At 54.9% G+C, this 26409-nt stretch overlaps 1 protein-coding gene across 1 annotated transcript in view; it reads right to left on the bottom strand.

Annotated features, from left to right (window-relative positions):
* Window positions 1-5125: 5125 nt before the first annotated feature.
* LOC102512709 (transducin beta like 1 X-linked) overlaps window positions 5126-26409 on the bottom strand; it is a 28550-nt gene continuing 7266 nt past the window's right edge. The window contains 15 exon segments of the mRNA XM_032475354.1: window positions 5126-5241; window positions 6160-6261; window positions 7836-8001; window positions 9662-9789; window positions 10183-10257; window positions 14189-14310; window positions 18737-18797; window positions 22099-22196; window positions 22310-22373; window positions 23096-23237; window positions 23608-23740; window positions 25325-25445; window positions 25448-25501; window positions 25503-25559; window positions 25562-25600. Coding sequence (XP_032331245.1) covers window positions 5215-5241; window positions 6160-6261; window positions 7836-8001; window positions 9662-9789; window positions 10183-10257; window positions 14189-14310; window positions 18737-18797; window positions 22099-22196; window positions 22310-22373; window positions 23096-23237; window positions 23608-23740; window positions 25325-25445; window positions 25448-25501; window positions 25503-25559; window positions 25562-25600 — 1389 coding nt within the window. The 3' untranslated portion in view covers window positions 5126-5214.

The raw sequence follows: 26409 nt of genomic DNA, 5'->3' as shown, positions 1-26409 counted from the left end.
CCTATTCTCCAGAGTACCAGCTTCACGTTTTAGGGGGAGGTAATACTGCAATAGTCCCGGCCTCCGGCACCCCCGCAGAGCCCTGCCCTCCCAGCCCCCGAGGCTTCCTGTGCTGTCCTCCAGGTGGAGCTGTGTCTTACCTTCAAAGTGGATGGAGACTGGAGAAAAAGGAGCCAGACTGGAAAAAAAAAAAAAAACAACAAAACAACAACCCAGTTCTGAGTCTCGTGTAAGGAGACATACCCGTTTCCCTCCCCCTCCCACCCCTTCCATGCGCCTGGCAGTGATTCCCGGGCGTCCCCCAGAAGTGACCAGCACCCACAGGTGCGCAGAAACCTTCCCATGAAATAAAACACCACCTCAGAGAGCCTCTAGGAGCAGCAACCTGATGCGGGCAGTTACAAGAAGAAAGTTCTCTGCTCGCGAGTGGAAACTCAGATCCCCCCAGTAAGTGGGAGCCTCAAGGGACCAAACTGCCTTTGACTCCCTGCAGCAAAGGGTTCCATGTACGTGAAGACGAAACTTACGTAAACCTTGGACGGTCTGTGTGGTCTCAAGCCGGTTTTCTTCGCAGGACAGAGAAGGCCCTTCGAAGCTATTGACGTGCCACAGCATTGTGGCTGACGCCACCAAAGCCCACGTCCCGGGCACGTTTCTCCTGGGGACTCTGTCACGAGCTTCGCTGCTGGTCAGGTTCTCCGCAGCGCCTTCCCTTGGCTTTGGTGGCAGGGTTCAGGGCGCTCAGGGCTTCAGCGCAAACCCACCACGGGGGAACACACCCGGTCAGCTGTGCAGGGCTTCAGGAAAAGCCCAAGCAGGCAGGGCTGGACCCCAGACAACACTGGGCGGGAAGGATGCAGGGCGGCCCGGCCCGCACGGGGTCGGGAAGATGGCGCCTGACCGTGTGGTGCGCGACTCGGTGCGCAGCCTCCGTGTGCCTCCGGGCCCGCCAGCCGGTTAACCGGGCCACACCCACCAGTTGACTTAAGGGGCGAATGCAAACACCTGGCAGAGCCCACGGCTCCAGGAGCCTGTCCGCGCCCTGCACAGGAAGAACGGCCGGTCCCCCGCGCCCTGACTCTATAGGTTCTTCTACTTGCTCGGAGCTCAGCAGTGAACTAAACTCCCGGTAAACCAACCTGCCCGACAAAATTCACTTGCTTTCACCTTCTAAAAGAGCCAGCCTGAAAGAAGGAAACGTACTGAAAAAACACTCCCTTTGTGAGGTAACAGGGGGCGGCTGGTCCTCCTGCATCACGACCTTCTGTCCCTGTTGACTGCTGGGACCGTGCAGGCCGCCCTCCGGGATTCCCCCCTCAGGAAACGCAGGGTCCCCCTTCCCTGAGTGCTGTCAGCACAGGGCCCAGAGTTGCTGACCACATGAGAAAAGCACACCACCAAGTTCTCTAATATCAAAATAGAGCAATTTATTCAAGACACTGAGTATGATCTGTTGATTCTCTCTTGGAACAAATGAGCTACGACACACAAGGTGATTTTTCTCCAGAGCGTGAGGCGGAAGGGGTGGAGCGAGAACGAAACGGGGTCGGTGTGGATGGAGCAGAATCTGGAACACGCGGAGGGAAGGCCGTCTGGCTGTACGTCTGACACAGACAATAAACACTGCAGAAGCCAGAATTCACAACCTCAGTAAGCGGCGGGAGGAACAACTCTGCATTTGACCAGAAACACGATTTGGAAAAAAAAAGTGGAACAGAAGGTTAAAAAAGGGGGAAATAACAAGGAACAAAGCAGAAAAGCAGACCCTAACGTTTGACAGTGCACTTCACTTGGCGCCAAGATCTGTTTTTAGAAAGACAATGACTGTCAAGCCCTGGGTGCCGCGGGTGGCCTGGCGTGCCCGGTGGGGTAGCCCCCTTTTCCCCGGTGTGTGCGGGACGAGTTCTTGGTCACTTCAAACCCAAACAGACATTCCGGGAAGGACTGTTACGTCTGCCGTCAGCATCTCGGTTCCGTTCGGTCACCGAGACTTAAGCATTTACTTCCAATTTTTCAGAGCTGTAAACGACGTCCCGTGGTAACACGGCCCAAGGGGCAGCCCTGATGACAGAGGTGACTCCATCGACTGCTTGTGGGGTGCACGCTGGCGCCAAGTCGGACGTGGCTGTTGTCGTGCTGAGACGGGGCTGGATTCGAGGGGCGCTGGCTGCGTTCGCATCTTGGTCCCCCTTGTGGCCCTCAGGAGGTTCCTTTGTGACGGCCTGTTGGGGAAGCCAGACAGGCGAACGATCTGCCTTCATCAGCGTCAGGCTCACCGTGGTGTGCGGGACTGAGCCCCTGTCCTTGGCCTCAAAGCCCTCGGCTCCAAGCCAGCAATTCCCAAGTGTTCAGATGCATCCAGAGTCGAATGCCAACACTTCGAGACCCTGGCTACCGCCCTTCCCTGAGGACTGATTGGGGAACCCCTGCCTGTGTGTCCCACCACTACCCCCCAACAGCAGGCTCTGGCTTGTCAAACACAAACCGTGTCCTGACCCTGGACAACGGATGCTCTGTAGACATGACATTCTTATGTGGGGAGGGGTCCAGATGGTGTGCGTCCAGAGCTCCCCAAACTGCACCCCAAGCCTAATAATTTCTTGGGGCAAGAAATTAGCCATGTATCCAGGGGTGTCTGCTATCTTCAAAGGTGGGAATGGAGGAGACTCCGTAAAACTCTGACCTTCTTAGCTAAGCGTGTAGGTAACAGAGGCCCGAATAAAACACCCAACTCTCAACAGAGCGCTTTCGGGCCTTCCACAGATGGGGCCTGAATAATTCGCAGATCCAGGGAGGTGCGTTACTGATCCGACGCTGATGGACGCGCTCTGGCTTCTGGAGCTGTTCCTGGCCGGCTCCTATTTCTGCAGGGGCCCTGGTCGCGCCCTGCCGGCTTGTTTTTGGCTCCAGGGATGGAGTCCACCCTCTGAATGACATCCTGGCTCCTTGTTGGAACAGACACGTGGCTGCAGCACACCAGCCCCTGTGCCCAGCACGCCTCCCCATGCCTGGCTCCGCCCACGGACACGGACCAGCCCAGAGGCCCCAGGTTCCGCGCTCCCCACCCCTCTCCTGTAAGCCGGGGTCAGAGTCGGGTTAACAACGATACCAGGTCACCCGATGCAACGAAGGAAACTCCGCGAGGAACACAAAGCCATATTTAATTTTTTAAAAAAACAGTAAAAAGATTCATTATTTAAAAAAAAGAAAGTCTTCCTTCTAGTCTCTTGAGAGAGAAAGAAATGAAGACGACGGCAGAAGTGATCAGTGATGTCCTACCTACGTGATCCCCCCTCAGGGCCGAACACCCTCCCCGCTGGTTGCGGTCGTCAGATCCAGTGGGATCCTGGAGCCGGGCCGGCGGCGAGGCCGGGGCTGGCGGGCTGCTCTTGGCGGGCTGACCCCGGGGGCCGCGGCTGGAGTGACCTTCCTCACAGCCAGGAAGCTGGGCGCACATTCCGACGGCTTCTTTGGCGCCCACGGTGGGTTCTGGGACTCCCTCTCAGGTCCGGCCCCTTCTCCATTCCTGTCCTGCCGGCCACCGCCGTCAACACTCCCCGAAGGACGCCCAGGTCTGCTTCCAGCTGGGGGGGGCCGGGACTGTCTGCCCACCCGGCGTCCTCACCGCCCTGCCGGAAGCTGACAGTGAAGGGAAGGCTACCTCACACCCTGCCTGTGTCTTCCTAAGATTCCTTTTAAAATACGAATCACACAAAGCTCTCTATGTCTGATGGCCAGTTTCGGATTTTAAAATTGCTTTAACATAAAAATATTTTTTTTTCCAAAAATACTCGGGGCTTTCTCTTATAAGTCACTTTTTTTTTTCTCCTGTAAAAAGTCCCCCTGCCCTGCCTTCTTCCATAAAGCACTTAGGATGTGCCTGAAAGTGCCTTTGAGACCTAAGCTGGGAAGAAACTCAGAAAGGGGCGGGGAGAGCTGGGGGGGGGAAGAAACTCAGAAAGGGGCGGGGAGAGCTGGGGGGGGAAGAAACTCAGAAAGGGGCGGGGAGAGCTGGGGGGGGAAGAAATTCAGAAAGGGGCGGGGAGAGGGGAGGGGTTAGAAACTCAGAAAGGGGCGGGGAGAGCTGTGGGGGAAGAAACTCAGAAAGGGGCGGGGAGAGCTGGGGGGGAAGAAACTCAGAAAGGGGCGGGGAGAGCTGGGGGGGAAGAAACTCAGAAAGGGGCGGGGAGAGGGGAGGGGTTAGAAACTCAGAAAGGGGCGGGGAGAGCTGGGGGGAAGAAACTCAGAAAGGGGCGGGGAGAGCTGGGGGGGAGAAACTCAGAAAGGGGCGGGGAGAGGGGAGGGGTTAGAAACTCAGAAAGGGGCGGGGAGAGCTGGGGGGGAAGAAAATCAGAAAGGGGCGGGGAGAGCTGGGGGGGGAAGAAACTCAGAAAGGGGTGGGGAGAGGGGAGGGGAGGGAGAGGGAACACCGTCTGCCAGAGACTCCGTCATCACGTCCGAGTCTGGTCCATAAGGCTGTGTCCACCAAGTGCGTGCTGCCCACCAAGACCAGGAAGGAAGGAAGGAAGGAAGGAAGGAAGGAAGGAAGGAAGGACGGACAGAGGGGAGGGGGCCAGTGACAACAGGAAAGACGCCACAAACCCAAAACGGTTTCCACCTCAGACAGAAGGGCCCCGGACGACAGGATTCCAGCAGATAGAAAAAGCACGGGACAAAGATTGTAGAAAATACAAAGTGTTGGGGTTACAAAGTCGCCCAAGTCATTGGTACAAACTCGTCTTTGAACATCCTTGTGAGAGTAACTGTAGTGTCCAAACTGTTAGGAAAAAACGAAACAACCCACCACGTGGAGTGGTTTTTCTCCCCCCTTTTGGTTTCTCACAGCGTCTTTCCTTCTGTTTCTTTTTGGCACAGCTTTTTTCCTTCTTCGTCTCCTCTCAGCCCTCAGAGCCTGCTCTGGACGGGGTCCCACCCACGCGCCGTCTAGCTGCTGGCTTCCCGCTTCCCACGTTCCAGGTGGGAGCCATTCTTCCCCCTCTGATGGGACTGTGGGTATGCTTTTTGTTTTAAACTTCTTGATGAAGATTACAAAAAAATAGAGACTCCTGTGGCCAGGGATGAGCTGATTGCAAAGTACACTCTAACGTCAAGTTCGCACAGTTTCGGAGCTGACAGAGTTGTGTCTGGAGAGTGCTCCAACCCCACACGTTCACTGCTGGTCCACTAGGGTTCTTTTCCTATAGTATTTTGTGTTTACTTTCGTAGATCTAAAACACACACCTGGAAGGAAAGAGGAGGTGCCGGTTATCTTGAGAGGACAACCCAGGAGGCCTTCAGAGAAGAGGACGGCCCACGGCCCACCACCCACTTTTTGTAAATAGACTTCCACTGGCACAGAGTCATGAGGGTTCAGAGAAACTCTAAACGACAGGCTAATAACATCTGAGCATCCGACCAGTCAACCCCTGCAAACAGCCTAGAGGGAAGTAGCCAGGTCCAGGGCAGCACCGGGAAGGAGTTCGGGGGGGGGGGGAGGGCGCAGCCCTTGGTGGGGGTCACAGACCAGACACCCACGTAGGGGCTCAGGCCTGAGCACCACTAGGGGGCCAGGCGGGCACTTGGCCAGCCACCCCCTGCCCTCTGCCCCACAGCTTGGGTCAATTTCAAGTGCAGGTGGGAACCAAAAAGCTAGACATCCCAGAAGCTGAAACTGGGCCCCATGGAGTGGAAGGTGGGAGCTGTAACACCAGAGGCCCAGGCTGGAGTCAAGACGGGAGCAGGCTTCTGAGTCTTGGCCCCTGTGTATCTGGGCCCTGTCATCTCTGCTGTGGGGGCGTCCTAGGCACAGGGGAGGTTCAGCAGCATCCTGGCCTCCACCCAGCAGACACCAGGAGCAACCCCACGAAGCAGGGACAGCCACAGTGCCCCCCGGCGGGGAAAAGTCACCGCGGGAAAGCCACCATCTCACTGAGAAAATCACTGAGAGTGAGGAAGAGACAGCTGCTCTCTGATGCGGTGCCAACCGGGCAGGATCCAGCCAGAAGTCTCCTTCACCCGACACACATCCAGTGAGAGCCAGCTGTGTCCTTGGAGACTCACCCCACCCCTGGGAAGCCCAGCCAGTACCAGGAGCCTGGAGCTTCCAGCCCCCCCTCCCTCACGCCCTCCACGCCGTGGCAAACCACAGGTGCTGCTTACAGAGCCGTCGGACGCGCTGGCGCCCACTTTGTCCCCTCGGGCGTTCCAGCACACCTCGAAGATGCCGCCAGTGCCTCGGTAGCTGTGGACGAGACTCCCACTCTGCAAAGCAAAGCTGCGGTCACTCACGGTGCCAGGGGCACCAAGGACGTGGACGTGGTCCCCCCGTGCATTACCGCAAACATCCTCAAACTCAGAGAAGCTAAGAGTATTTTCAGGAAACGCTCGGTGGCTGTAGAAATGCGTCTCACAGACTCGCTACACGGGCAGCGTAGGTGACCTACGGCTGCCCATGGAATCGGCCTCGACGTTTTGGCTGGCGTCACGCTGCCTCCCACAGGTCACCGCAGCCACGGCCGGATGGTGGCAGGGAGACCGAGGCAGCTGGAGAGGAGCAATCTGCCTGTTACGCACTTTTGCACATTTAGAAAAGCCGTCGTGTCACTGAGGATTAAAGGGAGCCTCAACATGCCTCAAGGGTTTTGTGATCCGTAGGAAGAGGGGTTAAGGGACCTGATGAGCTGCCGACAGCAGGCAGGGCTGGACCGATGATGTCATTTTACAAGTGCACCCACCGCTGTTTCAGCAAGGGTTCAGACCAGAGGCTGCCACACGTCATTCCTGCGATGGGTGTTTTCCGGGGCCTATCCAGGGCCCTGAGGCTCTGCTCGGCGCCAGCCGGGTCCTACCTGAGGGCCACTATCGCCTCTGGCTGGCCGACAAGACAAGACTCATGGGAGGCAGCTCCCGGGAAGCCTGAGGTCCCCGTGGACCTCCCCCGGCCCCACGCGTTTGTGCGGCTCAGGTACCACCTCCCCCGGCCACCAGTGGGTGCGGACTGAGAGTCAGCCAGGCGAAAGGGAATCGGGAAGCTGGGTGCGGGTGAGAGAGAGGCGGGGGGGCTGTTCAGTCCACCCCAAGGTCACACGGAGTGTACCACTGCTGCTGGCCACGACCCCACACGACCATCGCTGCCCCACCTGCAGGAGAAGCGCGAGCTCAGCGCCCAGAGGAGCACTTTATGCTCCTCCAGGCCCGCTCATTCCCACTGTTCATGCTCCCAGTTCCCTCACCCTGAGGTGCGGCCAGAGACACCCACAGGGGCTGCGTGTCCTCAGACACCATCTCTTTCTCCTGTGACAGGACGACCCCACAGTGACACTCCCGTTGCTACCCAAACCTAGACTGTTTCCCTGGGACAGGCTGAAATGGCTTGACCACCGCCCACAAATGGTCCTCACATTCCTCGACGTGCTCCAAGGGGCAGCTCCAGGAGTCGTGTGGAGCAGAGGAGGTCAGGGGCCTGTGCACCCCCTACGGCGGGACCCTCACCCCAACCTGAGTGCCCACAGGGCAGCATCTCCGCTGAGATGACTGTGTTACAATTTTCCGAGCTCAGTGCTCACGTCCAAGAGGAGGTGGCAGGGGGAAGGTTTCCTGCCAAGGACTCAGAAAAAGTACCCGAACTGGGTGGGTGTGCCTGGAGGGGAGCCTCCCCCACCAAGGGGCACAGGGCAGAAGGCACTTGGCCTGGGGTCCCCCTGCAGAGGACCGTCTGAGGCAACGCGCTCCGCAGCACCGACGCCCCAGGCGCGGCTCCGAGCCCGGGTCACCGAACACACGACTCTCCAGGCGGTCCTTTGGGGAAGGGCTGGGCCACGGGGGTCGGGGATTACCTGAGTGTTCCAGATGTGCACACACTTGTCAAAGGAGCCGCTGGCCAGGTATTTCCCGTCGGGGCTAAAAGCTACACTATAGACTGGTTCCTGGTGTTTGGTGAGCGTGTGGATGCAAACGCCCCGCTCCACGTCCCACAGCCGAACCGTGGAGTCAAACGAAGCACTGGGGAGACGGGAGCGGAAAGTCAGCAGGACACGCGCGGGTCCCCCGCCATCTCCCTCGATGCCTCACAGACACCGTGGGTGGGCGTTCCTCCCAGCCTTCCCGTTTCGGGAGACAGTAAGTACACCCCGACTCTTCTAAAACGTGACGCGGCTATGCTGAAAACCAAGCCGCAGTCACAAAACAAAGCTTTTCTTTTTGTGGTGCCATTAATTAGGGAAACAAATTGATCCTCACGCTCACTGGTTTCTGCATTTTTCTGAGATACGAATGGGAAACACTTCTGCATTCACTACATTTTGTAAAATGCTCCCACAACTTAAAACACCACCTCTATCGCTGCCAACTAAAATAATGCTCGGGAAAATAGCAAACTGAGTGAATGAGCATTTTAATCCCCTGGGAATTAAAGTTCAATTGCATCCAAATAAACAATCACTCTCCTGGGAGTTGCAAATTTTAGTTATTTCCAAACGTAAGAGCACAGTACACACCACAAAGCTGCTTTCTCTGGCACTGCGGTTCAAAAACACCTTCCAAGTCATCAAAAAAACCACAAATGCCTACAGTGTGTCCCATGTCCTAGACATTTAGGTGGATTTTAGGACAACTACATGAAATAAAGAGTACCGGTCTTTGTGTTTCTCTGGATCAGCGTCTCAGCTGATGCAGGAATTCCCTTCGGTGTTTTCTAAGAGAGGGCCTTGCGTCGGACGCTCTCAGCCAAGAGTCCTTGCTGCCCGGCGAGGCCGCCCCCTCCCCCACAGGGGCCGCGCGGCCGAGCCAGAGCTATGTGCGAGGACCCTGCCACCTGCCACCCCCTCCCCGGTCCCGTTCTCTGCACCCACACAGAGCAACCGCACCGCTGTTTCCTGGCAGGGAAACATTCTCCCAAGTCGCGCCTTTCCCAGGCTCAACAAGCACCCCCATTTCATTGGACCCTGCTCTCCAGACCCCTGGGTATCCTGGTATTCAGTCTCAGAATCTCTTTGGCTTGTTTTTCTAAGTGTTCTTCTTAAAATACGGTACTGAGAGTGCAACTGTGTATCCTGAACGGGGCCCGATGAGCACTGGGACCCACAGTTCTGGGGACCGCAGCCTGAGTGATGTGGTCTTGGGGAGGCCACTGTGGTCACTTAAAACCACTCTTCCCAATCCCAGCCTCTGACTGACCAGCTGCCCCACACCTTCCAGTGCTGGTGTCTCGGGGGCTCACTACATACACGGGTAGGTCAGACCTGGCTGGGGCTGGGGGGCCCCACCACTGCTCAAAATTCTGGCCACCTGCAGGCAGCTCCGAGTCGAACCCAATGAACCAAGCCCAAGGTCCAGGCTGAACTGCTTCCTCTCTCTGTTGTAATAAACACTTTCACCGAAGCAAAGTGCTGGGACCCGGATGACATGGCTGATTCCTCCTGCCTGCCTCGTGGTTAACACCGTCCTTACCTCGAGTCAGGCATCAAGGGACAACTCACAGCTCGTGGGCCCTTCCAAGAGTGCGGTACCTCTCCACTGGGTTTGGAAGGGTGTAAACACATTTGCAAGACACCTGGGCAAAGTTTTCCGTTCTCTTTGGCTGTGAGTGACTTGCTGGCTCAGCCGTGGTGAGCAAGGCTGCTTTCAGGGAGCGAGGCTGGGCTGAGGGCCGTCTTCCTCTTACCTCGCTAGCATGATGCTGGAGTTTGGGTTGCTGGTGGCTGGCCCGGTGGGGCTCCACTTTATGGTGTAGATCTCTTTGCTGTGAGCTTGAAGGTCGTGGACACATGTATCCTGCTTCATACTCCAGATCTAGAGAAGGCGTCGCGAACAGTGTGAGCAAAGGCTGTTTCTCCAGCCGGCGGTGGTTCCACATCACTCCCTCCGTGAGTCCCTCACTAGTGTCTGGCCCTTGGGAAGCTCACGGCACCGTGAGGTGTGCAGCTGGCTAACTGGCAGGCGCTGCCCGGGAGAGGGGCCGCTGAACACTAGGGGTGCCCGTGAGGAAGGCCACGGGAGGGAAAAGACCCAGCAGGACCCGCCACGGGTAGGCTGGAGTTCCCTGCATGACAGCAACATCGAGTTTGCAACGGGGAAAGTGACAGAGGCGGGGAGAATGCTCACACGGAACCGCCAGCTGCAGAACCAGGGAACGTAAGACCAGCACTGAGTACAGGGGGGCAGTCCAGGATCAGACGGCTTTACCTTTAATGTCATGTCATCAGAGCAGGACGCTAGCAACATTCCAGAAGGATCCCATTTGATGGCATTGACTTCATTCTGAAAGAGAGCACAGGGTTTTAAAAAGAAATAAGGGCCCTGGAGCAGTAATACAGCCTTCCAGCAGGGGGCAGGCGCACACTGTCCTCTCTGCAGAAAGCCGACCTGCATTTGCCCCGGACACCAAGGAACACGGGCAGACTTGTGCGTACTCGCCTCTTCCTCAGTCCGTGTTCCTCACCTCCACAAAACACACAGCCATGTGCCCACCCGACCAGCCACCCGTGTCCCCAGTTCTCGAAGGAAAAGAATCACAACTAGGAAGGAAGCCAACATGGTAAGGGCAGCACAGAAAACCAGGAAGACCACAATCACTGTAATACTGACTTGGAAAGTCATTTTCCTACACACTTTTAATACCACGGCTCCCCCGTCCGTCTAAGCTTCTCTTTTGGTCCTGAGGGGAGGGGAGGAAGTGCACAGAGACAAGGTGTCCAATGGCCAGAGCGGTAACCCAGGCCCAAGGCGACGTGACCTAAACCCACAAACGCAGACCAGCAGAGGTGTACGTACAAGGGAAGTCAGATTGAGAGGTTGTTAGGGATTCACAGGGAGGAGGAACCATCCTGCGGGGCCGGAATCCTGAGCAAACAGCCAAGGAAACGCAACGTTGCCGCTCAGTGCCCATGGAAAGTTCTAGCAGGCAGGTGCTGTGTGCAGTGGGGCGGAAAGGAAGGACGCTGCAGGAGCCTTCCAGTTCTGGGCGTCAGGGGATCCCGAGGCTGGATCCTGGAGGCTGGACGCCAAAGGTCCCCAGAGGTGAGGGAGAGGGGACACAGGCAGTTAGGAAGAAGCTCCCTGCAGTAGAGTGAGGTGGGGAGGGCGTGCCTGGTAAGGCGAGCAGGGACAGGCGGCGGGGGCGCAGCGGGGGGCTCAGCCCCTATTCCCAGCAGGGGACTGTGGAGCCCCCTCCAGTCCCTGCGTGCCTGCTGCCCTGGCCTAACAATGAACTCATTTCAGGCTCGTAATTCATTTCCCAGTTAGCCTCACACCCCTCAGTGCTCTGGCGTGGAGGATAAACCGCACGGTCACGCTGCTCACTGAGGACACCGTGGTCTGAAGGCTGCGAGACGGGAGGGACAGGGCTGCGTCTGTGTTCCACGTGGTACCAGTGGGGGTGGCCCGGGAAAAAGGGAGGGATTGAAGCTTAAAGCACAAGGAGCAGGCCCAGGGTGAGCCAGGGGACGATGAGTGGGGCTGACTGCAGTGTGTGCGCACAGGAGAGTGGAGGCAGGACAGGCCCCATGCGAAGCCGGAGTCTGGTGAGAGGTGTGACCCAGGGGCAGGTTCACGCAGGACAACGACTGCTCGGGTGGCTCTGACCGTAACCGATGAGAGCAGAACCTGAGGATGGGTCCCCGCGGGCCTGGGAATGGGGGCCGGTCCCCACTGACTGTCCCCGGCAGAACCTGAGGATGGGTCCCCGAGGGCCTGGGAATGGGGGCCGGTCCCCGCTGACTGTCCCCGGGCAGAACCTGAGGGTGGGTCCCCGCGGGCCTGGGAATGGGGGCCGGTCCCCGCTGACTGTCCCCGGGCAGAACCTGAGGGTGGGTCCCCACAGGCCTGGGAATGGGGGCCGGTCCCCGCTGACTGTCCCTGGGCAGAACCTGAGGGTGGGTCCCCGCGGGCCTGGGAATGGGGGCCGGTCCCCGCTGACTGTCCCCGGGCAGAACCTGAGGGTGGGTCCCCACAGGCCTGGGAATGGGGGCCGGTCCCTGCTGACTGTCCCCGGGCAGAACCTGAGGGTGGGTCCCCGCGGGCCTGGGAATGGGGGCCGGTCCCCGCTGACTGTCCCTGGGCAGAACCTGAGGGTGGGTCCCCACGGGCCTGGGAATGGGGGCAGGTCCCCGCTGACTGTCCCTGGGCAGAACCTGAGGGTGGGTCCCCACAGGCCTGGGAATGGGGGCCGGTCCCCGCTGACTGTCCCCGGGCAGAACCGGAGGGTGGGTCCCCGAAGGCCTAGGAAGGGGGCCGGTCTCCGCTGACTGTCCCTGGGCAGAACCTGAGGGTGGGTCCCCGCGGGCCTGGGAATGGGGGCCGGTCCCCATTGACTGTCCCTGGGCTAATCACCTTCAGTTCTCCAGGGGGAAAAGGACTCCTTCCTGAGAGTGGACTCTCCTCTCCCTCCCTCCCTCCCTCTGCCCTCCAAGCCACAATTCCCAGAAAGCATCCAGGAACAGCTCATAGGGCCTCGGGAGGAAGGAGGCTCTCTTCATTTAGCGCCTGTCTTGTGCAGAATGATGGCTTCAGTCAGACTTGGCTGAAGAGCCCAGTGGTGTGACTGCAATCAAGTCCCAGTGGGGGGGGGCAGCTGAAGAGTCACAAGACCTCCTCTTAAGAGCTCAGGGAGAGTCTTGGATTAGAGGAGAAATAAGTTCAGCTCAGAAAAGTAAAGAGGAGGATCAGGTGGTGGCCATAGTGAGGTGTTAAGAGCACAACGGGCCCCTGTGCTCTGAAAGAGCCTTCTTATGGAAGCAGGGACCTGCAGGCACAGAAGCTGCAGAAAAGTGGGTACTAAGGAAAAAGGCAAGTGCCAAGGACAACGTGACTGATGTCAGTGAAGTCAGGGGCAAGGGATGCTGTGAGAGTCAAAGGTAGGGGAGCATCGCAGCTGTGAGGTGCTCAAAGCCAGCACGTCTTCCAGGCGGGCCGAGTAGTGGCGTGGACACTAGAGAGATCTGCTGGGGAAAGGCTGTGAAGAGCCTCATGTGTTATGCTCAAGAATTTGATGATCTATCCAAAGAGAACAAACACTAATTTGAAAAGACACATGCACCCCAACGCTTACAGCAGCACTATTTACAAGAGCCAAGATATGGAAGCAACCTAAGTGCCCACTGACAGATGACTGGCTAAAGAAGATGTGGTATGTTTATACAATGGAATACTACTTAGCCATAAAAAAGAATGAAACAATGCCATTTGCAGCAGCATGGATAGACCTAAAGATGATCATACTAAGTGAAGTCAGACATAGACAAATATCACACAATATCACTTATATGTGGAATCTAACAAAGAGAACAGACTAGTGAATGTAACAAAATAGAAGAGGACTCACAGATACAGAGAAGAGACTGAGTGGTGACCAGTGGGGAGAGAGACGGGGGGAGGGGCAAGAAAAGGGGAGGGGATTAAGAGGTACAAACTACCATGTATAAAGCAAACAAGCTACGAGGATACATCGTACAGCACCAGGAATATAGCCAGTATTTAATGATAACTATAAATGAAGTATAACCTTGAAAAGGTATGAATCACTATGTTGTACATCTAAAATTTATAACACTGTACATCAAGTATACCTCAATAAAAAGTTAATTAAAAAAAAGAATTCAGCGAGAAGTCAGCTGGCGTCTGAGCTTCTTGGATTGAATGTTGGTATTTTCCACCAAATTTAGGAAAGTTTGGCTATCACTATTTCAAATTTTTGTTTCATTCTTTTTTCTTCTCTCTCCGCTGCACATATACGGTAGAGTGCTTCATATTGTCCTACAGGTCATTAAGCTTCCAACCGTTTGTTCAATCTTGTATCAGTTCTTCAGATACATTATACCTCTTAGTTCTGAGATTTCCATTTGACTGTTTAAGAACATAATTTTCCTTTCTCTGCTGCCATTCTGCATCTGTCCACTCATTATGAGCAGGCTCTCCTTTATATCCTCAAACAATTTTATAATAGCTCCTTTAAAGTCTTTCCTGCAAAACCCAACATCTACCTCATCTCAGGTCATTTTTTCCCCCTACCGCCTGTCCAGTTGGATAACTGGGTTAAGCCAACCACCTGAGAGCTGCAACAGCCTACAGAGCAAAGGGCTGCAGAACTGGTCTGCGGTCACAGTATCTTCTAATCCTAGGCACAGAGTACCCGGCTCCCACCTCCCAGCACATTCTCATGAACGTGAGCCCCCAAATCCGAACTTGCACTTACTGTGTGTCCTTGGAAGGTTTTGACTGGGCGGTCACAGCCGAGTCTGCAGACGTGAATACACATGTCTGTGCTACAGGAGGCAAAGGTAGTGTTGTTCTGCCAGTCGACATCAAGAGCAGGGGCTGTGAAGCAGAAAAGGGAGCGGGGGTGGGGGTGGGGGGGGGCGACATCTGCATTTACCAGTGGTGCACAGAGGCCAGCTGACTGAGAAGAAGTTAACAGCACAGTCAAGACACTCATCTACTGATGTGATAAACACACAGCCGCCAGCCTTCACAGACCTGTCCTATACGTTTGACGGGATGACCAGACACCTCCAGAGAGAGACCCTGTGACACTTCACGTGCCCTGGACACAGAGTCTCGTGCTCCCCTGACACAGGGCAGACACGGCAGGGGAGAGGCACGCTGCCTGCCCTGCCCCTGTACCGTGCTGCTCCGGGGAGCACCACTGTGGTGGGCTGACTCCACTTGTTTTAGGTACGGAGGAGAGAAAGGGGAGGAAAACGACTCCACATCCTGTGTGTAAGACATCCCCACTGAAAAGATCTCCCACAACACGTGAATGCATCCACCGACAGTTGACAAGAAGCACCCCCGCCTTTAGGGGACACAGGTGGCCTTGTGATGAACACTGTCTCTGCCTACATTTCTCAGGGGCTGGTGGCTCCAAGACCTCTGTTGAGGGTTTGGGGGACAGGGACAGCCCTCTTCCTTTCTCCCAAACTCCCAGGAGACCACGCTGCATCCTTGTTCTCTCCAGACACCTGACTGCTTGTAAGGAAAGAGAGGGTTCCCCATCAGCTGTCAAGCCCTAACCTTGTCTCCGTGTGTTTCTTCAAGGAAGTCAGCGCTGGATTGGGAGAACCTCACTTAGGATGTGCTAAGTCGTGTTGCCCCTTCTCATCCTGGGTCTTTAAACAAGAAGTGCGTGCCTGCACACGCGACCGCCTCCCACCACTGCAGGGACAGACCCCGTTAGCTTCCACGGCCCGCTGCCCCGTCCCCACAGAGGTTGTGGGTGGGGGGGTCTGGCCCAGAGGCAGCACTGGCTTCTTCAACAACCCAAGGCACCTCTTCTTGTTTCATCTTCACAGCCCCACGGTTCCCGCCACATTCCCCACGTGTGTCCAGTGGAACCAAGGAACTGGGTCCCAGAAGCCAGGGAGCCAAGCCCGTAGCTGCTCTTGTGCACAATGCTGCACGAGCCAAGTCATGAACTCCGTGGCCAGCCTCTGCCTTCGTGCATGCAGTTCGCACACCTGCAAGAGCGACAGCCTGGAGGGGACAGTGACCAGCACCTGGCCGTAAAAACTATCTTCTGCTGCAGCTTTGTAATCTGGATAGCGGACGCTGTGTACTCAGGTGGCTGGCCCCATTCTGAGTCGCTCCTGCTGCTGAGACCCAGGGCCTCCAACCCCCAAATGTGAGCTCACCATTCAGTGTGAGTGAGCGACACGTAACGGGGCTAAGTTAACCCTGGGCGGGGCGGGGCGGGGTGGGGTGGGGCGGGGTGTGTGTCCGTGTGCCCTTGCTGCCTACATGGCCAGTGAGGTTCAAGAGTCAGCAACCATTCCGAGCATAGCCAAACTTTACTTTGCTCTTTAAAAAAGAAATAAACTTTTAGTTGTGAAATGCTTACAGAATCACAGGAAGCTGTAAAGACATTACAGAGGCCCCACACGTACCGTCCACCCAGCGGCTGCAGTTTCTGGCCCCACCGCACAACACGCAAGCCCGGAAGCTGCTGGGGTGGGACGTGCGTGCAGTGGCTGTGCCAGCCATGTGCTCACACGGGCAGATGTGTGTAACTACCGCCAAAGCCAAGACCCAGAACCGGGCTCCACCACCTCCAAGACCTCCCGTGTGCTGCTTTACCGTCACACCACCCCTTCCTTGAACATCCGCTCCTAAACCCTGGCTCCACTGATCTGTTCTTCATATCTAAAATTCTGGGCGTGGGGGGGTAGCTCAGGGGTAGAGGGCATGCTTAGCATGCATTCAATCCCCACGCCCTCCATTAACCGCTCCCCCCCAAAATTACATCATTTCCAGAATGTTATAGAAATGGCACTGTCCAGCACTTGACCTTTGGGGACGGCCTTTCCTAACGAAGCAGACAGCCCTCTCGATGGTCTACAGATAGTCTGCTCCTTCTCCCTGCTGAGTGCTGTTCCACCACTAGCTCTGAGCTCACGCCTCCAGGAATGAGGATGCACCCACCAGGCCGGCGTGGGGAACACCTGACGGGCAATTTCTCTGATCAGCCCCATGAGTGCTAAGGAAAGGTGCCCCTCTTGCAGTGTGCACCTCACCCGGAAACACAGCACCCTTCCTTTTTTCCAGCTTGAACAATCCGCAGGCCACCACTTCACACTTGTAAGAAAGAGCACGTGACACACGGACTTCCTGACCCAGTGCTGGGACACGCTGCCTTGTGGGTTAGCTACAGGGGAGGAGCTCTCAGTACAGAAGAAAACGTGTCTGTGGCATGGAAGGCCCTCCTCTGGACCTTGGGAATGCTCCGGGGAATACTGTATTCTGTCAAATGACTTAGAAATTAATTCTGAAGATAAAACTGTTAGAGGAACCTTACGGATGCTTATCTGGGGCACATTATTCTCTGAAAAATAGAAGCCAGAGCTTCCTGCGTTACAGGCATTCCCCCCATTGCGTGGGTCAGCACATCTGACGTTCTGGGCTCTGACCCGGTCACGGCAGCCTTCGTGACAACAAAGGTAGGATGGTCTTGGCATTTACGGCAAATGCAACCGGCAGGCAGACCCACTTGCTGTGCTTTGTACAGTCGACAGCGTAGCTGCATGGCGTGGAGACGACACAGATCAAGACACACAGGCTGCGTCTCCAGGGGCTGGGGAAGTGGGGCTGGAGGGGGACTTCCTACGGGTGAAGGGTGACACGTATGTTCTGGAACTGGACAGCGGGGACAGCTGTGCACAATGTGAATGCTGGTGTATTCTGCCCACCCCGAACACACGCACGCACACGCACAGATGCTGGGGTGTCAAGGTGGCAGCGTATGTTGTATAATATCTCTAGCAACTGCCACATCATCCATGCTGTCAGAGAGCAGGACCCACAACAAAATTCCCCGCAGCCCCCACAGGTGTGTCTGGCGTGGTCCCCAAGCTCAGAGGATGGCGTGGAAGAGACGGGCTGCCTCTCCAGAGCAGCAGGCTGTAAACCGGCACCTCCCGGGTCTGCCCGGATCAGAAGGACCGTGTGGAGCAACAGACGCTGGTGTGCATGTGTTTGTCACAGTCCTGTGAAGGCCTCGTTGGGACTCTCCCTCAGTCTGCTCCCTGCAGGACCCACGTCCCCCACTTGCAGCCCTCCCTGGGCTTCGAGGTGGGCTGTACTGCCTGGGCCATCCTCGGGGCCAGCCCTCCCTCCGTTCAGACATCCCCAGGAGCCGGGAAGTGCCCGTCAGGGAAGAGCCTCTGACCCCCTCCTCAACGTCACCCCAGAGACACCTGACCCAGCAGTAACGTGCACCCCGTCCGTCTGCCTGGTAACTCCCTCTAAACGGGGCAGGCGCCTCCTGCGGACGAAAGAGGCCTCTATTCCCTTCTGTCCACTTGAAGCCAGTTTCTTCTGTCAGTCTCTGAATTCTGGGGTGCTTTCTCTCTCTGAAGTCCAGAGGTCACATCTAACTATCAGATTGAATCAGGAGGTGGGAATCGGGGAACCCGGACTCTCTCGACCGTGGGCTCCGTGGGGCCTGGTGCGGCCCCAACACAGGGAGACGTGGTTCGGTCAAGAGCAGTGGAGCAAAGACCCCCGCAGGCCTGACACTGCTCCCCATAGGAAGGCCTGGCGGCGAGGCTGGCCTTGGCCGGCCTCTGGGAATTTGGATTTCCAGAGGGGTCCTGGCATCCTGTAACTAGTAACGGCGGCTTCTGTGCCTTAACTGTCTATGCAGACAACATCCGTGGTTGACGCTGAACCCTCATGCTCCTCCCGGCAGTCTGGAATGTGGGTGCACGCCGGGCATGGGGGCCTATGGGGCCTCCCCGGTAGACGACCCTTCACGCATGTCACCGCAGCTGGCTTCTGGGGGGATGCGGCACATCCTCTGTGACCCCACCAGGAGAGAACCCTGAAAGCTCTGGATTCACCTCATGCCTTCTCCCCCTGCTGATTGTGCTTTGCATTCTTTCGCTGTAATAAATCTGAGCTGTGAATTTGACCGCATGCCGAGTCCTGGGGGTCCTCCAGTGAATTGCTGAGGCTCGGTATGGTCTCAGGGACTCCCACCCAACACAGCGTCCTTGGGGGCAGCAGCTGAAAGCAGCCCACGCTGGTTCTGGACTTGGTTCACTGTGTGCTTATAAACGTTTGAGCCTTCGAGAGTTGAGGGCACCAGGATGTCACAGATCTCAAGAGCAATGCTTTCCACGAGATGGGTTTCCTCCCTGCCAGCTGGATTCCGTGATGCCTTCCTCCAAGCATTCATGATCACTTTAAGGGACATTTCCTAGGACTCTGAATTATTTTTTAATTACAAAAAATTTATAGAAATACTCACCGGAATGAAATGGAAACTGCTGTTTGGCCTCTCCTGTGTGGGCATCCCAAATTATTGTTGTCTGTGCTCCGCAAAAAAAAAGGAAAAAGAAAAAGAAAAAGAAAAAAAAAGTTAGTAATTAGTCTTCTCACAAAGGTTTCTCTAGAAAAATTTATCAGAGAAGAGCAGGCAGTGGGCCCCTCTTCCTTTTAAACCAGCACTGTCCAAAAAACAGCACGTGAGCCGCACAGGAAATTTAGAACTGTATAGTAGCCACACTAAAAAAAGAGAAAAGAAACTAGTAAAGCCAACTTCAACAATCCAGTTAACTTCACTTCAACACAGCCAGAATACTGTCATTCTAACATGAAATCAGCACATACACGTCAGTGACGTAGTACGCACTCCCTTCTTCATCCATGCCTTTGGAATCCAGGGTGTGCTTTACGCTTAACCATCTGGACGGTGGTCACATTTAGGAACTTAGCCACACGCGCTGGTGGTTCCTCCCCCAGACGCAGCAGCTGGAACTGATACTCGGAAAACCACCAGTTTTGTTGGGAACTCCCCCTTATCCCCACACATGAAAAGCTATTGCAAAAACTGTAACAACGCATATCCGAACACCTTTCTGGCACTTTTCCAAATGAAAAGCTGCACAAACAGGTATTTCTGAAAATTCCTCTGACCATCACTCCATGAACTGGGGACACTAGACATAGCAGAGCAACTGGGATACTGATAGAAGAAACTGGCTTCAAGTGGACAGAAGGGAGCAGACGCCTCTTTCGTCCAGCACTGATTTATTAGTCCGTACATAAGGAGGAAAAAAATGATGTATACGCTGGAAAACGAAGTAAATCATGAATGCTTGATGCTGGGAGACACTCAGGCATGCCTAACAGCCAAAGGCAGCTCTATGAATACCACTGGAATTACGTCTTAATCAAGTGCAATTTTCAACAGAATCGGAACCCTGACACCTCCCTGTCGATGGCATTAAATGAAGGTTTTCCTTTAAAAAGAACTGGTTATATTTTGTATCAACTGCAGAAATTTTCAGAGGAAATACTCAGAGCAGTGAGGATCTGTGAAACTTGGTTCTCTAAGTCTGGGGTCAGCTCTAGACCAATTAACAATTTTTTGTTTGTTTGATGGAGTAGAACTCTTTCCTTAATGGAGCCACCTGCCAACAATTTAGCACAGAAGAGAACATATAAACCTTTTCACGATTCCGATACAATTTCATACACTACATTGACAACTTGTTCAATGTGTTGATGTTTCAGGTTAAACACACGCTGGACAAAAGAAAATATTAATTACACAAAGGTTTCAAGAATCCGAAATACCGTTTAGCCACATTAGGTTAAGCACATACTGAAGGTCAAAGCCAGCATCCCTAAGTTACATTTCCTCCCTGAGAAAATGTTCCTTTCGAGAACATTACTATTCCTGCCGTGGTTGACTAATTACATCAGGGAGTGTCTGACCCAAAGCCTACCAGAATTCTAAATGTACATTTTCACCAACCACCCAGTTCATCACCTGGTAGACTCAAATGATAATCAGGTAGAAAATGCAACACGAATATAAAAAGTAGCCCTGGGGAAGGAAGGAGCTCAGGCTGCGAAGGACTCCCCGGAGGCGTGTGAAAGTTCGAGGGCGGCAGGGACTGGCGCCAGGGCCCGAGTTCCCAGCCCACCCGGCTCTCTACCAGCGTGTCCCAGGCAAGTCAGTGACGCTCTCTGGGGCTCCACATTCCCCTCTGTGAAAAAGGATGGACCTGCCCCCTATCTTGGGAGCATCGACTGGGCCAACGCATGTGGGAGTGATCGCTCGCACAGACGTTTAATAACTCCATCAGCAGTGCTGACGACCGGCCACGTAGAAGACAAAGTTCTGTGTGTGTGCAATATCTGAGTTGTAACATCTCCGGGAAAATTCAACACTGGTTCCACGAGAACATTTGGTGTGTCGACCTCAGCAGCTCGGCTTTTGTATGTCAGGTTATTAGGCTGCCAAGTTTGAACGCAGGGTTTGTTGGCATAAATGAGAGGAAGAGAAAGAAAGAAGGAGTAATTCAGTGCCCCGGTGGGTTACACTACTTAACTGCAGGGGCAACCAGCTTTCTCTGTCAAGGGCCAGGCAGCAGATATTTTAGGCTCCAAGGGCCATACAGTGTCTCTCACCACTAGTCCACGCTGTTGTTGAAGCGTGAAAGCTGCCATGGACAGTTCTGAACAAGTGGGTGTGTCTGTGTGCCAATAAAACTTTATTTACAAAAACAAGCCATGGGCTAGTTTTGACCTATAGACCATGGTTTGTCAAATGCAACTATGACTTTTCCAAGACTGTGTCAATGTTTACAGGTCTTGTCTATTATTTTATATGCATTTTTAGAACTTGAATGAACAGATGGTAGCAATTTAATAAGGTTTTCAATTTATACTGAAGTGATTACAAAAATGTAAAACTTTTTGGAGAGCAAATCGAAGTATTCAGGCATGGTTTCTAGTTGTAGAGTCATAAACTGATGTGAGAACTTATTTTTCCTTCTTCATTTGTTGGTAATATTTATTTTCCAAAGCAATGACTTAAGACAGAATTTCTATTGAGCATTAAGGGTGGCATAACCATTCATGCAATATTCTTTGAGGGTCACGATTCCTGTCTCTTGGCAGCCGAGGAAACAGAAACTGGGACAGGGTGAGACTTGCTGGATTAATTGCTCAGAGCCAGGATGCTATCTACCCCTCCTGAGGTCATCTTGTGCTCTGTCACCCCATAACGGCTTCTAGATGCATCTGGGTGTTGACAGCCACCGGACTTCGCGTCATCACATCCACCAGGCAGCCCCACCAGGAACAAAGCACACTGTACATCTGCTCTGCGGGCCATCGTGGGCAGGACCACTTGCATATGTGTCTACCTGCTCCTGCTCTCAGGGAAACCTGCCGTCTACAGTGGGAAGCAACCGGTCATCAAACTAGGAAACAGAAGCCTGGTGAGAGGAAACGGTGTGTGTTCACAAAATCACTCGGCAGGGGAAAGTTTACAACCCATGCAGGTGGGCTTCTTCAAACCCTGGATAAATGCAGCCTGGGGATTTCTTCTATCACTGAACTAAACCTCAAAATAAAAGGGAGGGGGAAAGGTTTACGTGTCAGTCTGCAGACCAGTCCACGGCACATTAAGAGATGATGTGTTACAAGTGAACAGTCAGATCAGAACCACAGAAACAAACAAAACCTACACAGGTCCTTCTGATTTCTTAAGGGGAGGCAGAATTCTCAGAATTCAAAGAAACCCTGATGTTATCTGAGATTAAACACAAGTAAACATGTACAGACCGCAGGGACGTATTTTAAGCACTCACTCACTTTGTCTACGCCGGCACTCAAAATGTAATTCCCCTTCTTGTTCCACTTCAAGGCGAAGATGGGGCCTTTATGTTGGCCTAAGGTGCTGGCCAGGTTACCTGCATGTGAAAAACAAAGCACGGCAGCATGCTGACGTCCAAGTCTGCCCATGGGATGACTGCACAGCAAAGCACCTCTTCGCCGACCCCAACATGGGGAAGGCAGGACTTACCGTCTTCCGTCCATATTCTTGCAAAACCATCATATGACCCTGTAGCCAACAGTGTCCCGTCACTCTGTGGGCCAGAGAGAAATAGCAACAGACACAGCTCAGTGGAGGCAGACCTGAAAAGGGGGGCATCTCCCAGCATCCCAGGGCTAGAGCAGCCTGATGTCGGTAACCAGTTCCCACTTAAGACACTCATCAGTCACGGGGGACTACTTTAGCTCACACGGCTCTTCAACTAAAATGTGAGACAGAACAGGCTCCCCAGTAATCCCATCAAGGAGACGAGGGGGCAGGGGAAACACGGGACCACCACTCACCACTTGATGACATCCAAAAAAAAAGTATCGTGAGACTTTTGGAGACTTGGGTGAGCTTTTAAAAATATTTACAAATAGATAAGAGTGGCACTGGTGATGAAGTGACAGGATGTGCAGAAACATGACAGAGAGAAAGAGAAAAGGTCAGAGAAGCTGAAATGCCGAGTGTCTCACACACAGACACCGGTGCTGAGATGTCCAGGTGGAAGGTCATCTTCCCTTGGCCCCACGGCACAAGACGTCAGCAGAGCAGCCTCCCCGGGTGACACCAGCAGACCCACCCTGCAAACCCAGCTGCTGTCTGCCCAACGCCCACAGTCTGCTAAGGAGCCCAGAGCCCTGGGGGTGGCACAGGCCTGCCCCTTCCCTGCATCTGCCTGCCCGGCTCAACTCCCCCATGCAGCCCTCGCCGAGGCCGCTGGTGGATTTTACTGATGTGAATTAAAGCGTCTGGGTGGCGGCAGAGGCTTACGTTCCAGTCCAGCGAGGTCACGTCTTTATTGCTGGGGACGTCGTGGCCCCCTTCCCGTATACAGTGCCTCAGCACGAGCTGGGTGGAGCCCCCGGTGCTGTTTTCATTCAGGTTCCATATCCTCGCTGTCGAATCTCCGGATCTGCACAAGGAACACACACAGCGATCAGCCTCCGTGTCCAGTGCGAGCAAAGCCCACTGCTCCCCGCCGTCTGGCTACACCAGGCATCCTGGGCATGAGGCCCTTGGTCTTTGTAATACCGCTCACTCCCTGCGGGTTTCCCCTCCTGATGGGAGTTTAGTAATGCTGAATGTCTCTGCATTGCTCCCCACCCCACTGAGAAAACGGCTAGGACTGAAGACTCTTCCTCAGCCTGGGGTACCCGGAGTGCGCCAAGCCTTGGTCCGCACACACTGGGGAGACGGCACACCCAGCAGGAAGGGAGTGCATGTCCCAAGAGTCAGAACGCAGACGCCCAGACCCTGGGGCACGCCCTGCCTGACATCCTTACCCGGACGCCAGGAGATCACTGACAGGGTTCCAGGCACAAATGAACACCTCAGACTCGTGTCCCCGAAGGACTGTGGCTTTGTTGGGTGGAATCTCCACGTCTCCGTCTATTTCCATTGGTTTCGAATGATTATCTGTTGTGGGAAATGGGAAAAGAGGCAGGGCTGACAGACACCAGAGAAACTCATCCCCAGGGCTGATGGTAGTTTTAGAAACACCTGCCTTTTCCACACTAATCCTGTCGCCTCTGAAGCTTGTACTAAATCATGGCTTTTGTGTAATTTAGTAAGTATGTAACATTTGTTTACAGTCTCCAAAATTTGACAGAGGAATAAAAACAGGTATTCTAGGGCCAGGCTAGTTGCTAATATCCCCCAGAACAAGACTGGACAGAAATGACAACAGTCAGCTGGCCCCTGAGAAGGGCCCAAACGTTCCTCCTCTTGACAGGACAAGATGTTTTATCTGGAAGCACCTTTCTGAGGTTATATAGATTTTTTTGAAGACCCCCAATTACAATTACTTTCTGGGGTGGAAGAGCAACAAAACAAAGACATTTATTTTATCCCAGTTTATTTTCATAATCTTGAGGGTTGTATCTCACGGGAGAGGGCAGCCCATAAAAGACATATGGGGACAAGCCACGTACTTCCTTCTTCTTTCCCTGCCCTGTCACTGTGGACCGCGTTAATAGTGACTGTGAGACCCGTGGGTGGGCGGTCTTCCATCTGACCGTAGGCAGACGGCCTTGAGGTCATCCTGTAATACCAGCGCCGGTACAGCCCGCATGGGCTTCACGCTCAGTGCTGGACCTCGTCTCTGGCCCCAGATGGACTAAAAGAACGCATTCCTTGAGCTCGTCGTCAGGTCAGGCTGCGCCGCTGCTCTTGGAGGGAAATGATTTTTCTTTTTCTTTTAAAAATATTTTTATTTATTTTTACTTTTTAATCACTTTTTCCCTTCCAGTTTTATTGAGATGTAATTGACATACAGCACTGTATACCTCCTTTTGGGGGGGGGGGCGTGGAATTAGGTTTATTTATTTCTTTCTTTCAGTGGAGGTACTGAAGATTGAACCCAGGACCTTGTGCATGCTAAGTAGGCACTCTACCCCTGAGCTGTACCTTCCCCCCAAAATGATTTTCAAATAAGGAAGGACACACGCGTGCATAATGCATGTGCGTGTGCGCACACACACAGACACACACACGCACACACACACACACACACAAGCACTCTTTGAACTTAGACCCCAGAGCAGTCTCTGCATTTATAAGCAGCAGGTCAAAGTGCAGTCAGCTTCTCCCGTAAAAGTCCAGGCTCTCTGACTTACTGGTCACACACTTGGCGGCAACTACCTAACAGGAACTAACCTCCTGGCCTTTGCAACCCCCGCACAAGAAGGCACCCGCGGCCTGGGGCCGGTGCCCTCTCAGTGACCGTGAGCTCCCAGCGTCAGCTACTCCAGAATCTGTCCCGGAGGCCGGAGGCCGGCGCACGGGCCTCCACACACACAACTCTTTATGCGGGCAGTGATCACAGGGGAGACAACTGCCTTCTACACCACACGAGTTCTCAGAGCAGCACGATTTCCTCAAGTTGAGGGCGCACAGCAAACTGCACCCTGTCTGAGGACTTGCATGGAAACCAGCGCGGGAAGCCCTGCCGCGATTCCGAGCCTAGGGGCCGTCAGGGCTGCGAGCCCGGCTGGCACTCACTCATCGCGTGCGCTCCGTTCTCCTCGCCGTTGACTGCGGCCTCGCCGTTCTTTGGTGGGTTCTGCTGGGAAACCGCGGCCGGGGCCGCCGGGGCCGCCGGGGGGGCCGCTGCCGCCGCCGCACGCCGCCCGCCGCGGCCGCCGCACTGGCCTGCTGCTGCGCCAGCTTCTCCCGGAAACGCCTGCTGCCGCGTCTGCACCACGTCGGGCATCACCGCGTCGATCAGGGACTCTATGGGGAGGACTCTATGGGGCGGCCGTCGAACACCGTGCCGTCCTGGGGACAAAGCCCGGGCGCAGGCGTCAGCTCGGGCACAGCGCCGGCCCGTCAGGGCTCTGCCCTCCGGCAAGACAGGCGCAGGGCCCGGGCAGAAACGCGGGCGCCCGGGAGGTGCGGGGCTGCGGAGGAGGCTCGGCCTGCCCGGGGACCCGAGACACGCAAGGACTCCCGGCGGGCAGAGTGGGTGCGGCGGGCGAGGGCCGCATCCCCGGAGAACTGGTGTCACTGCTGCGTCAGCGGGAGGCCCGAAGTTCCCGAAACTGACCAACCCGAATCCTAGCGTCAGGGACACCTGAGCCCTTTCAGGTCCTGTCATGGGAAGAGGGCTACCCCTGACGCAGCAGTTTGCAAAAAGGGGTGGGGTGGGGGGGATTTTACCCCCTTAGGGGACAGTGAGCAAAGTCTGGAGCCATTTCGGTTGTCACATTGGGGAGGTGCTGCTGCCATGCGGTGGGCAGAGAGCAGGGATCCTGCTCAACATCCTTCAGTGCTCAGGACGGCCCCACAGCAACGACTCACCTGGCCCTCAAAGATCAAGAGTGCCGAGGGTGCGAAACCCTGCCCAGACGCTAGGACAGTGTGCAACTAGTCCCCGCCTAAGTGACAGAGGTGGCTCTCTGGAGGCCTCAGGTGTGAATTACAGATTCCTGCACCACTGAGGATCTGATTCCTAATACATCTGTCCACCTGAGCTAATACAGTACATATTCACAGCTGTCTGAATTGCCTTCCTGGGCTCAGGGTGTTCACTAACTCAGCCGTGATCTGCTAACAGCAGCACTGTCTTCTTCCAATACCTACTTTTT

The sequence above is a fragment of the Camelus ferus genome, chromosome X (genome assembly GCF_009834535.1).
Source record: "Camelus ferus isolate YT-003-E chromosome X, BCGSAC_Cfer_1.0, whole genome shotgun sequence".
NCBI classification, from domain to species: Eukaryota; Metazoa; Chordata; class Mammalia; order Artiodactyla; family Camelidae; genus Camelus; species Camelus ferus.
The sequence above is the reverse complement of the archived record's forward strand: the minus strand, read 5'-3'. Positions and strand labels throughout refer to the sequence as shown.